This window comes from Antedon mediterranea, chromosome 4, assembly GCF_964355755.1.
Source record: "Antedon mediterranea chromosome 4, ecAntMedi1.1, whole genome shotgun sequence".
NCBI classification, from domain to species: domain Eukaryota; kingdom Metazoa; phylum Echinodermata; class Crinoidea; order Comatulida; family Antedonidae; genus Antedon; species Antedon mediterranea.
Window position 1 is genome coordinate 33,069,805 of NC_092673.1, and position 13,600 is coordinate 33,083,404.

A 13,600-nucleotide genomic window follows, 5' to 3' on the forward strand; every position below is an offset into this window, starting at 1 on the left:
GTGGCTGAAGGTCAGTCTATAATGACTGAACTTCAGTCTTTATAGAGTGAGTGACTGATGACGTCACTTCACATTCATACACAAAAGAATCAACACGTAAACGTACATAATCGTCAGTGACGACAAGAAGACGTACAGTCTGACGCGCGCATTTAAATGTTGATCATAGTAGAACGATTTGTCTACGCACGTGCGTATTTCTTATAGTTATGGGTTTTTAACACCTGTTCCGGCACGGTTTCGCGACGCTCCACACGCTTATGCGCCAATCAATATGCGCGTAGCCGAGTAAAAACGAAACATTGACGTTCGTCCGGAATCATGCCGGAACAGGTGTGAAAGACCATTTAATAGCGTATCAGTCTTTCGAAACTTCCGTTTTTATTAATAGTTATCCACCATTTCTTATGGTTTACCGTTTCATCATTAATCTTCCGATTCACTGGGCATTCGAAAGCCGACTTATTTCACGATAAATATATATTTGATTTCAATGACTGGGAATATAATTGTTAATGGATTGATTGTTATGTGTCAAAATGTTCTAATCATATTTATATAAACTTTTTGTATAATTGAGAAATGAAAATTAATGCAATATATATTATATCTTTTATATTTATCGAATCATGACAAATCAGCTCCAATTGTTGAAAACTATATTTATATAAAATAATTATTGTAAGGCTTTTGCAGTTAGATGGATCACTAATTTTAATGCAAAACTGAATAGTTCTATCTGTTTATTGGTATAAAAGGTGGTAAAATGTAGCTTGTGATTTAGAATAATAAAATTTACTAAAAGAATATCAGTTCTGTTAAAAATGTTTTCGGGCATCGTACGTCAGAAACGGCGCTAGTTCCCAACTTTCCTTGAATGTGCGTCCAAGCCTCCAATCATCCGTTCAGGCTTACTTTATTTACCTGATAAGGTTTAAGGACCAATTATCGCTAACTGGGGCTGTGTTTCCGCAGCCAAAAATTAACCAATAAACTGCCTGTGGAAACGGGGTTAAACCGATTCCACTTGAAAACAATTAATCGGTAATTATCTCATTCAAATCAGAATATTATCGGATAATTATTGCGATGTGATTGCGTCTCTGGTTTTTTGGTAATGACTGATCATGCGCACTTTATTGGTTTCCACTAGGATGCAACGCAAGGACGTACGTAGACAAAACGTAAGTGAGTTGACCAATCACAAGAGATGGATTATTCGAACTGTCGCTTGTCATTGGTCCGCATGCTTGCGTTGCGTTTACGTCTTTGCGTTGCGTCCTAGTGGGAACCAAGCTTTATGCATACAGCCCACACTATATCGGTATCAAACAATAAAGTAACTACTGTTTACTGAATTAAATTATGATTTATTATCACTTTTTTTTATAATATTTTAACATTTTAAGTTACTTTTGTATTTTAATACAGATAGTAATATATTAAAGGCTTGCTTGTCCTTGGCTTTTGACTTGCAGATAAATGGTAGGCGGTTGCCGCATGGTGCAGCATGCCATACACCTCCATGACTCTTGAATATTGCCGTGCATTCAGTAGGCGTGTGGAACAAGCCTAGCACGTGTGTAGGTTGCGATTTGTCCCAATAAGCGAACGTATACAGAGAGCCGTCAAGCCAAATGGTCCACTTATTTTTTTTACTATATTTCATTCCAATCCAGTAGAATCCAATTTTAATTATTTTTTTCAGTAACACGTTCTCTTCCATCGAAGTAATGGACGTTAATTGCCCGTGTAATTTCTAGAAGTTGGAAAATATGTTAAATCATTAGACGTGGCGTAGTACTATACACAGAACAAATCGAGGCTGTTGGGGACATCTCTATCAAGATGACAACAACGTACAACGAGCAATATAAAATTAATGTTTTAACACTATGTCAAATCCTTATTTATCAATATAGGGACACTTGGTTGGTTCGTTGGTTCCTAACTAACGGTGTCCCCTCCCGTGTCCCCTTAATAAGGGTTACTGTACATAGATTCAGTCTGTTTTAGTTTTATGATTCTCATATATTTTGGTCGATGGTGATTTTTTTAAACTTAGCGTGTGTTGTTGATGCCTACTTACCGTTTCACAGTGTTTCTTCGCGGCAGAAAATGTATGAGCAGTTTCAACTACAACGTAACAGTATCCGTTTAACTCGGCATCACAAGCAAACGAAATTTCTAGAGTGGACAATACAAAAATAACCCCGATAATTTGTCCAACAACGACCATGATTGTCTGATTCTGTTGAATACAGTATCTATCTGGTTAGACACGAGCTAGTAGGACGGAGCTGTTGGAGAGTATACAGGTGTCAAACATACAAGCCGTGTATTTCTTAAATTTGCATATTTGTATATATCCACGGGGTTATCCACGGACGCGTAGTGTATTGATCGAAATATTTGTTTGTTGAATTATGGAGGAATCCTCCATGGTCGTTGAATAAAGTTTGGAAAGAAAAATTGGATTGTCTGCAAAGTAGCATATGCTCTCGGAAGATTCATTGCACTGCTTTAATTCCTAATAGACAGGTAGGTCTTGTAATTTTATAAGTCATTTAAAAATGATTATTGTGTAAACTTGTAATAATAGTATTTCATGCCTGACTGACTACAGGTAGTCGTCACGCTCCGATTATTTGTCATTTACAGATACACATTAAACCCCCTTCCCTACATGTAAGGGGGTTGGGGATATTCGACGCTTTCTCTTGAAAGGAACGAGTGAAAATACAGGTTTAGCACACCAACCCCTCACCCTAGTGGGACATTTCTATGAGAGGGACGCTAATGTGTCCCATTAATAGGCTACGTATTATAATAAGACTTTGTTTATGTAGAGCATCTCGTGTATATGGTTGTCTGTGATCGGGATTGCCACCTTTGAAAAGGATAGCGAATGAATTCACGTGGACATTTTCCTGAAATGAGAATAAATAAATAAATGAAATAAATAAATGCAATAAGACAAAAAGCAAAAACATTTTCTAATTTAGGCCTCATATGAAATATGTTAATTTATTAAGTCGAATTATTGTTTTTTTAACATCTTTTTCCTTTGAGCGGATTACAAAAATACTATTATGAATTATATTGTACTACATACAATTCAACAACTGTCATACATTTTATTTTTTTGGGGGGGTGGGGGGGGGGTTGCATTCTTTTTTCTAGTCGCATGCTAGCAAATAATTATATTTTGTTCATAACATTTTGTTTACTATGCCTATACTTATTAGATAAGTTAAGATTTATGGTATAAGAGGAGTTCCGCTAAACTGGTTCTCAAACTATCTTAAAAAAAGACTACAATACACATTTATTTTTAATACTGCATCTAGTAAAATGACAGTAAACACTGGAGTTCCTCAGGGATCCATATTGGGTCCATTATTATTTCTTATATTCATTAATGATATTAGTCTAGCATGTAACCATGTAGACATGATTATGTATGCAGATGACACAAATGTGTTTTATAGTCACAATGATATTACTCAAGCTTTTGATACAATGAACCAGGAGTTATCTATACTTTCGGACTGGTTTATTGCTAACAAATTAACGCTAAATGTAAACAAATCAAAATATGTTATATTTAAGGCTAGAAATAAGTCAGCTGACACTACCTCACTAGAATTGAGGATGGGAAATGAATGTATAGTAAAAGCTACTGAAGTTAAATTTCTAGGCTTATTTCTGGATGAAACTTTATCGTTTAATTTTCATGTAAATGAGGTAGCAAACAGTATTTCTAGAATAATTGGTGTCTTAAACAAAGTGTTAACGGTATACAATGCACTTATATTACCTAGAATATCGTATGCTATCACAGTATGGGGTGCTACTTCTGCTACAAACCTAAACCGTATACATATTCTCCAGAAAAAAGCACTTAGAAATATTTGTCATGTTCATTTTATGCATCCTTCTGATCCACTTTTTATTTCAACCCAAACATTAAATATTTTTGACCTTTATACGAAACACACTGCTATATTTATGTATCAATATAAACATAATCTATTACCTGAATCATTTAATAACTTATTTAGTACATCTGCCTCATTCCATAATTACTCAACTAGAAACAGGTCAAACTACTGTCCACAACTAAAACGCACCAAAGTCGGACAGCAATGTATTTCCTACCAAGGAACACATATTTGGAACAATTTAACAGACTATAATAAAACAATCCCCCACTTTAAGTTTGTTTAAACAGAGATTAAAGCAATATTATAACAATAGAAATATTTAAGTTAAGTAAATCACATTATGTTATTTTGGTTTGTTCTTTTTGTTTGTACTAATTGTTTGATCTTTTTGTTAGGGTTACATGCTTAAAGCACTTGTGCTTATTTTGTATCCCATTCCATTATCTTATTATTTGTATTGTATTTGTATATGTTTTTATTTTGATTATGGAATAAAAATGTCGATGAATTGAATTGAAATTGAATATTTAATGTTTTTATTAAGATAACATTATATATTTATCCAAAGAAAAATTATTAAATTAATGTACAATGCTGATGTCGATATCAGTGCCTGGATCTCAATGCAACGGAGATATAAATAAAATAAGCAATGAAAAAAATACAATGCTGTGGGTATCAGTGGCTGGATCTCAATGGAGATACCAATAAAATAAGCACTGAAAACATGACAATGCTGTGGGTATCAGTGCCTGGATCTCAATGAAGATATAAATCGAATAAACAGAAACCTAGATTAAAACAGCAGCAGAAAGAAGGTGCTTTCAGAAAAAACTTTCTTCGTCAGCACTAATTTATTTTTATTTCTATATTCACACAATTTTATTATTAAGTCATCTTCCACTTTTTGCATTAGCAGATATTTCACCAGTTTCATCAGTCATTTTCCGAAACTTTTTAAAAACGTGTTTCAATTCCTGTTGCTCCTTTTGTTCTATAGACATCACGTGTTCAATTTCTTCCATGTCGTGCGTAAATTCATCCTGCAGTTTTCTAATCGTTTCCTTCTTTTCTCCATCTTTCATATTTCCAACATGTAAGTTCTTCAGCTTGTGTTCCATCTCTTTTTCTGTCTCGTAGACGTCCCTCATGCCTTGCATTTCTTGATGGTTCCTTTTGTATTTGACACCAAGACGTTGGCGTAACAAAGACATGCTGTGACTCTTGTCTTTCTCGGACAAATCCGAGCTTTTGATTCGTCTAATCTGTTCTAACACGTGACTGCGGAGGCCATGTGCCACTCCAGCATCGCCCTAAAATGTCAAGAAAATAATGTGTTACCCGAAGTGTTTATGGGTTTTAAAAAAATACAGCATAAATACGTATTCTACCAAACTACTGTAGTTGAATCTTCATAAAATAGTGGCAATTGATGCGCGCGTTAATAAGCTGTTGATAATGGCACGTATCTTGCACGCGCGCGTTAAATGTGTGTCTCGGTACGTGTGGTCTCTTTGTGCGCACTCTGTGTGCGTTATGTTTTAAATTGTTAATAATCAAAGACTTTAAAGCGCTATATGAATCTTTGATAATAATAGCAGAATTATTTCCTCCTTGGTAATATCAAACAATATGACATTTAACAAATAAGTCTTGTAATAATAATTGTATGTAATCGTACTTACCACAGTTTCTGCATGTACAGATATTATAACTGCAAACCACATAAACAAAAACGCAACTTTAATATGCATGTTTAGTGGTGTAACATAAAGAAATGAATGATGTATATTTTCACCTCGAACGATGATCTTTTAAAACCGTAATGAGCCCGAATCAATAGGGTCGATTGTAGCATTCGTTTCTATAGGAACCACTGGTGTTGTATAACCTGTCCATTAAAATTACTTCAAATCGATATGAATAATTTACAATGGACGTGGTTGGTATCTAGGATATTTGAAAGGGGCATTGTCATAATTATTTATAACCACAATACTTTTTCACTAACAATAAAAGAAAAGCTGTTATTGTATTTTATTTATTGCCTTAAAAAACATACAAAAGTAAGTAGAATTAGAATGTACAGTATAAGATTAATGTAATATGCTAATACTGTATTTAAATTCAAATAATGACACAACTCACTCTAAATAGTGTTATTTGTTGAATGAACAATCACAATGCATAGAATACACATGCAGTAGACAGTGTGTGTATGATTACCAAACAGCTTGCTGAACATGGTTTAAAGAAACAAATGTATTCTACACTATCAAAATAGTTAGACAAAGTGTGACGTTCCCGAATAGAATAATGATTTGACATCATCATGTCCATATATTATGGGCACATCACATTAATTTTTCTTGACACATAAAGTTTGATAGTGTAGACAAAGCTACGGTATAGAGTTTATTGGAACTTAATTGTAAATAACTGCAGTACGTAGGCCATAGCGTGTGCTTCTGGGATTAAGTGTTTAATTGATTTGTTTTTTATTTGGCCTAGCTCCTCGTTTACTCTTTTTGTGATGCTGCCTTCTTCTTTCCGATGGCACCTTTACTCTTTATTTTCTTGAAGAGTTCTACCAACTCATGATGTTCCTTTTCTTCGGCTGACAATAGTTTCTTAATCACTTCAGTCTCCTGCGTGATTTCTTTCTCTAGATTTCCAATTGACATTGTCTTATCTTCTTCTGGCATATCGTCAAGCTTTACGTTCTTCAGTTTGTCTGCCATTTTCTGCTGTTTCTCATAGACAACTTTGAGACCTAAAATCTCTTTGGTAGTTCTTTTGTACTCATCCTGAAGATGTTTTCGAATCTTATTCAATTTACCCGGTTTCTGCAAAATCAATAAAAACAACATGTCTTTATTTTTAGGCCAAGATAATTCCAGATTAATTTGTTAACCCTGGGTTATTTTTGGTTCCATGTCGTTGCGCCGACAAGGTTTGAAATGCATAGGCAGGCTTCTAGCTTCTAGCAGAGCTATTGTATTTTTAAGATTTACTTTAAGATTGATTAATTGTAAGTGATAGGCCTATTCTCTAATTAAAATTTATAATGAATCTCTACCAATTGAAATAAGTTTCAATATTTATTATTTATTAACTATTAACAGAATATTTATTAATACTGGATAAATATAAAACGTAACTTAACTAAATCGTACCGTAATCCGAATAATTAAAGTTGGTGACTACAGTATAATAAAACGATGAAACGAATTTAGACTTGTACAATAAAAATAATGGGTGTCTCCAAGTTAAAAAGAAACACGACGCTTGGCAGTGATCCGTTCCTACAGCCTTTGTGAGGAGGAATTAACGCCATTCTCTATCTGTCTCTAAACTCCTTTTAGTCATCAAGTTGAGCCGCCGACAAGTTGAGCCGCCACCAGAAAAACGTTATTTTTTATGGAACGCCAAATGCTAACTTTCGCCGGTGCTCGTTCTATTTATATTATTAAGGGATTGATGTACATTCAAAAGTTTATATATCATGGTTTTTAGTATATATATTATAAAATATTATAATTAAAGAAATAATTATGAAAATCTGGCTTGTATATTCCAAAATATAAAACATCACCGAAAGTGATCGTTTTTAGCCAAAAATGACGTAAACATGTTGCCCCTCAGTCGGCAGTTGTATGAACTAGGCTTACTCCATTTTTCGGTAAAATAATTACATAAAATCACGTTTTTTAGTAAAATATTTTGTGTATTAACATTGTAAAATTCAATAAAATATGATATTAAAAGATTAGTAAATAAAAAATAATATTTATTTAACCTCATTCGAAGAATGTTAATACTCTATTAATTAGTCCTGAGAGAGGACAACGTGACTTTACGTGGTAGGCCTACACGTGGCGAGAAAAATTATGAGTGCACTGAATTTTTTCCTCGAAAGATTAAAAACAATTACATTATTAAATATTACTACTTTCCTTTGCTGTGTTGTTAATTATAATATGTAATTATATATTATTTATTTTCATGACACAATAAACCAAGACCATGAACTTATGTACTAGGACACCATCCTAATCACTACGCGAAATGTCGTAAAAGACGCATGCACTGGGCGTTTCATAGAAATCACCGGCGGCTCAACTTGTCGGCGGCCCAACCGGTCATATCCCAAACAGAATTGTTTTTAACTTACGAATGCTTCAACTTGTAATGTTAAAATCACTATAAATGTCAGGAAAATAAGTCCAGTTTTGGCGTCCATTTCAACGGTTATTTTCTGAACGAAGATGTTGTTTCAAGAGTCGAGTTCACACAACCTGTTTCGAGACCTCCAAGTTTGCTAATGGGATTTAACATTGATGTGAATCGATGAAAACAATTCCATTGTGACATTCATTTTCTATGAAAACAATCAAGTGTTATGTAACATTGAATGTCGATTCAAGCTAGGCCTATTCACTACATTGTGTGAAGGATGCAAAGACAAAGAACTCCCCCTGTAAACGCCCTTGGTGCGTGCATGGTATTTTGTCACCTCCCTCCTGCTTGGTGGCTTGGTGTTTTATTTTGAATCATCGTATTGTTACGTCAGTAAGAACTGTAACTTTTTCTTAGAATGTAAAAAACCTGCACAAGAATTAATTCATTTCAGTTGAATACGAATAATTATACTAGATATATTGTCTTAAAAAATAATTTCATTTTGTTGTTGAATGTTATTTTAATGTTACATAATAGTTATTCACTTTGACCAACAAAAAACAAGATGGAAAAAAATTGATTTATCTGAAAGAAATGCAATTTAGGCTAAACCAAAAAATACTTAAATTTAGACAATGAGTTAAAATTAACCGTTTATTTTTGTCTTTTTATAAGTGAAATTATTATTTTTTTATTCTACAGAAGTGAATAACTTGATTAAAACTGCAAAATGGCCTATTAAAGGTCTGATTTTAAACTCATGTTTTTTATTTGTGAAATGTTTCGATCATTTTTAAATTTACTTTTTATCGGCAGTTTATAACCAAAGATTTCTGTTTGAAAATAATTACTACATATCCAGGTAATGTATCCGCCTACTGAATCTACGCCCTCTAATATTACAGACAGACGTATAACTTGTTGGCTTAAATAATATTTCGACGTTCAGTAGGCCTACCCGGTGAAGTGTAGGTGCATGGATATTTTACACACTATAGTATACATTTTCTGTTTCTTCTATTTCATGCATTTTTTATATACTATCAATATACATAATATCAGGTGTTATCATACTATAATAAGATAAAACTTTATTGAACAACGCAGTTTGTAGGCCTATCTGTGTGGTGGTGGTGCGTTCATTAAATAACAAAGCAATAACAAACTAAAAGAAAGAAAAAAAAAGTATAAAAAATAATATATAAATCTTAAATAAGAAAGGAGCGAAATACAACTTAAAACTAAAGAGAACTTGTTACTGAGTAGGCGCGCCTATATGCATGGGACCAAAGATACGGACGACTCGAGAGAGTTACAATTGGTCTCTGGCACTTGAGGGCGGCCTAGCAAATTTGCATCGCCGCAACTCGCGCAACACAACAAAATCTGTGATGTTGTATTGTAATAACATAACAAATTGAAAATTAAAATGTGTAAAAGCACTTGATAAGTTTAAAAGATGGATAACGAAAATTTTAAATCAAGCTATGCGAAACTATCATCAGGGTCAGGTGAGTAAAGTGTACAGTTAACCCAGAAACGCATTTTTATTTAGGAAACTTTATTTCATCAATTACTTTTGATTCACCTTTTTAGGCCTTACCTTTTCGGCAGTGGTAGGCCCGCCTCCGCCGTGTGGTCCCCACAAAAGAAACCATTTCCCTGGTGGTGGTGATTCCGGAAACTCCCAAAGGTCATACGTTTTTGGAGCCCTATCACATTTTGAAGCGGCTTAGTACAGTAGGCCCTAGCGAGCAAGTCAGAATAAAATGAACAATACCCTCCTAACTAGGTCCTAGGTTACAATTGTAAATATTGTTGAGTAGGCTAGACTAGAAATGTTTTTTTTTATAGATTTTTGTTGTTTTATTGCTTGTCACTATAAATAGCTAGGCTAGCCCTAGGCCTAGGTATATACTGTAGGCCCACATACAGTCAGTTTAAGCCTATTAAATTATAAAAAGTATTTACTCGCATAAGATATTTAGGTTGAGTGCTGGTCATCTCGTCATATCCAACAAGCTAACCCGTACCTACTGTGCTGTATACCATCTCATACTCAACTTGGAAAACCTGTATATAATCAGCTATCAATCTTGGCAAACTTGTAGTTGTAACCAGGCCAACTCGTTTTCTTTTGCAGCACCCACACTCTGGAATTCACTCCCCCCACAAATTAAACACTGCTCTTCTGTTGCCTTATTTAAAAAATTGCTCAAAACTCATTTTTTCGACCACTAACATGCCCAGCGCCTTTGATTTTGTACCTCGGTCTTTGAATTGACGCTTTATAAATTTTGATATAAATAATAATAATAATAATAATATTATAATTGGTACAGTACCAACTTTTGCAAGGGCTTATTCTAGCCACTATTTGGCGAACTTGTACCACAATTAATAATTGAATGCTGTTTTATATTTTTCTGTATTCAACTAAAATGTTTTGTCTGGTTAAATGGGGTTTGTTTGCATCCAAATAATATTTTCACCACATTTGATCCAGTTAGCCTACAATGTAAACATGTAAATTTACAAATAAATTCTTCCGAATTACATAAAAACATTACAACCAAGGACTATTGCAATTAATCCGTCAATTATGCGTTTGACTGAAGCATCTGGAACGAGGACAAGTGTTGATTATTAAGCGACGCACTAACGACGCACTAAATAATAATATCAGGTAGAGTATGACAACATTAGACTGTGTGCTACACTGCTACTAGATGATTTTTCTATAACAATTAATTTAAGAGCACAAATTCTGAGTGTTATAGTGATGTCTGTTTTAAAATAAATATGTGTCAGTGTTAACTGTTATTAATCGGCCTCAATAAAACTGGAGGTCCTACTATATGTATCCAACCACAGTGTGGTGCCTAACACTATCCCTGTTCTTTTCTATCATCATCTCTTACAAACATTCTTTATCGTTTATATCCTATCCAAAAGATTAAACATTACGCCATGATTGCTATCTTTATTCACTCACATTAATTTAAAACAAGAATAACAAGGACAAGGACAATCTTTTCTAGAGTATGCTAGTTGGTATCAGCATGGAGTAACTCCATGGTATCGGTCCTTGTCTTTTAAGGCAAGCGAGTGCGATCACTCACCTAACACACTCCTAAACTGCCCTTAAGGAGTGCGATTTACAACACACCTAAATTTGGTAAACTTCTACACACCAAAATACAAACAGCACACCTACAGCACCCCTGAATGTATTGAGGAGTGCAATTGTAGAACACCTATAATTTTCAAAAGACAAGGCCTGTGGTATACTCTCTTTTAACACCATGCCTTTCTTGATAGTTTTGATAGTTGATCATTTTCCTGGTTTTTCTAAATTTTTAATCCCCTGCCACCATTGGTTTCAGTCTCATAATGGTTAATTAGTCTAAAACAATGTGCGTGATGTATCCGTTTTCATTATCGTATTCGTAAGATTGCGAAACCTCTCTATTGTGTACTTTATTAATTGTTGTAACAACTAAAACCAAAACCATTCAACCTCTGTTTCTTATTCACTACAGTACATTATCTCAGAAAAGTACTGTACCTTAGATGATTTATTTATCACTTTTAATTCCATCGTTCTATTTCGATTAATATTTTCTAAAGTGAATTGTATTTGTAAGACTGTTTCATAAATCATTTAATGTACCGAAAGCAAAGATGTTGCTTGCGTCAGGAACTTAATGAAACATGTTTTTGAGTTATTAGTTATTATTGTAGTTTCACTTCTAGACCTTGGGATCCAGTCACATGATTTCACTTCCTGATTTTGAATCGATCTCCGTTTATAATAGTCACATGGAGAATTACCCGGCAAAGTATGGGAAGTATAAGAACAAGGAGAATCCCTGTCTGTCATGCACATGGCAAGCCAATTGAATCATACTTTTTAAATTACTAACTGTATAACTGTATTGAGGTTATTTTCGGACTAATTAGGGAAATCCCCTTCAGCAAATTTTGATGCTTTTATACACTGTGAACTTTAAAGATGACTCGTACGCTGTTAACTGTTAATAGGATTTTACTGACTGTAATTGGATCAATTTTTCTTGAGGAGCTTTCACATTTATAATTGATATTTCTGATTGACCTTTTATTGTCTATTGTTCTGTTGGCTGAAAACTAAGCACTTCTGGATGTGGTTAAACTACGACCGTCACACTCAGAGTTTTTGGACGATCACTTTAAGATTGTTAAACCATGTTGAGACAGTACTTTACTGATACAGAGTAGAAATTGTCTTAATATTTTTTTTTACGGAATCGCCAATTCGGTCACAAATTGTTCATTTTGCTGGTTGATTTTTTATACGTATTAAAGTTCAAACTGATACAGGATGTATTGTATGCTATTGTTCCTGTTAAATTAGACCAACTTCCTAAAGATTTGGATCTGTTTACAAGACCTGAATACATTGCTATTGTCATACAGTCTGATATCATCTCTACAGTATTACTGATTGTAAGCCTAGCACTCAAACAAATGTAGGTCTGAAGTTAAGTGATTTACCAATTCTAATCTTGAATTCGTTCTACAACTATTGTACAGTAGGTTTACTTATATTTATCAGTCGTTTCATTCGTATATTGCTGGAAGTTTTTTTTTTCTTGGAAAGATGAAACAGGCTGTTGCTAGGAAATGTTATCTTGACTTATGTAGTAGCCATTTTGGATCATAATGTTGTTTTTGAATTTCATTGATGTCTGGAGGATGATAAACATTCATTGGTGTTCAACAAGAAGTCAAGCTATGGACGGTTCAGTATTTCACAAGTTTTGTTGAAAATCATCTTAAAAGTTAAAGAGTTGACGATACTACTTAGAATGTCGGCTGTTACGCATTTTAGTCGTTTTTATAATGATTCGACTGAAGTTCTACAGACGACTGGTCCAGATTCACCAATATTTCATGGATCGTATGAATACGATAATGATGTTGACCTGACCTCGCCAATTGGTGACGATGATATTTTGTTTTTAGGGTTTGAATTGTCCACAGGTAAGGTTAAAACATTTATAAGGTTAAAGGTTGAAGTTAGTACTGTAAAGTCTCCATGGGTAAGACGTATTAGTATTACGTAGCAAACATTATACATGGTTTATTAAGTTGAATGGGTTGAAAGCCTTTAGTGCACAAGGGACAGTGCCTTATTGTATGGTATGAAGCCAAACACAATGTTGACAGTACCTAAAGCACTTATAGTATTCTATTCAAGAGGTTGTCTTTACCCGTCTTTTGTATGTACTCCAGTTTGAACCCATATCCGATCTTAACATTTTTGAACAAAAGACATCTTAACAATTGGAACACAATATCACATGTGCTTTTGTATAATTTACACTATGAAGAAAGTTCTACGACCTTAACCTTATAAATGCCATGCTAGAATAAATATTACATGCTTACACAGCTCATGTGTGTAGTGAAATCAAATAATAGTACGT

At 33.9% G+C, this 13,600-nt stretch overlaps 3 protein-coding genes across 5 annotated transcripts in view; 1 reads left to right on the plus strand and 2 right to left on the minus strand.

Moving 5' to 3' along the window:
• Window positions 1-3,008: 3,008 nt before the first annotated feature.
• LOC140046414 (uncharacterized) lies at window positions 3,009-5,836 on the minus strand. The gene is made up of 2 exons (XM_072091059.1): window positions 5,633-5,836; window positions 3,009-5,260 (listed from the first exon to the last, which is right to left on the minus strand). The coding sequence occupies exons 1-2, from the start codon at window positions 5,699-5,701 to the stop codon at window positions 4,841-4,843; spliced, it is 489 nt and encodes a 162-aa protein (XP_071947160.1). The 5' UTR covers window positions 5,702-5,836; the 3' UTR covers window positions 3,009-4,840.
• A 165-nt stretch (window positions 5,837-6,001) lies between these two features.
• Window positions 6,002-8,405, minus strand: LOC140046415 (uncharacterized). The gene is made up of 2 exons (XM_072091060.1): window positions 8,122-8,405; window positions 6,002-6,793 (listed from the first exon to the last, which is right to left on the minus strand). The coding sequence occupies exons 1-2, from the start codon at window positions 8,188-8,190 to the stop codon at window positions 6,467-6,469; spliced, it is 396 nt and encodes a 131-aa protein (XP_071947161.1). The 5' UTR covers window positions 8,191-8,405; the 3' UTR covers window positions 6,002-6,466.
• A 1,060-nt stretch (window positions 8,406-9,465) lies between these two features.
• The window catches only part of LOC140047350 (transmembrane protein 268-like), a 33,620-nt gene continuing 29,485 nt past the window's right edge, over window positions 9,466-13,600 (plus strand). For 2 of the 3 annotated variants that reach the window (XM_072092303.1, XM_072092304.1), the window contains exon 1: window positions 12,687-13,154. In XM_072092303.1, the coding sequence (XP_071948404.1) occupies window positions 12,980-13,154 (175 nt within the window). In that variant the 5' untranslated portion in view covers window positions 12,687-12,979. Of the gene's footprint in view, window positions 9,641-12,686; window positions 13,155-13,600 lie in introns of those variants that run through there. The other variant, XM_072092305.1, reaches the window with a different exon arrangement.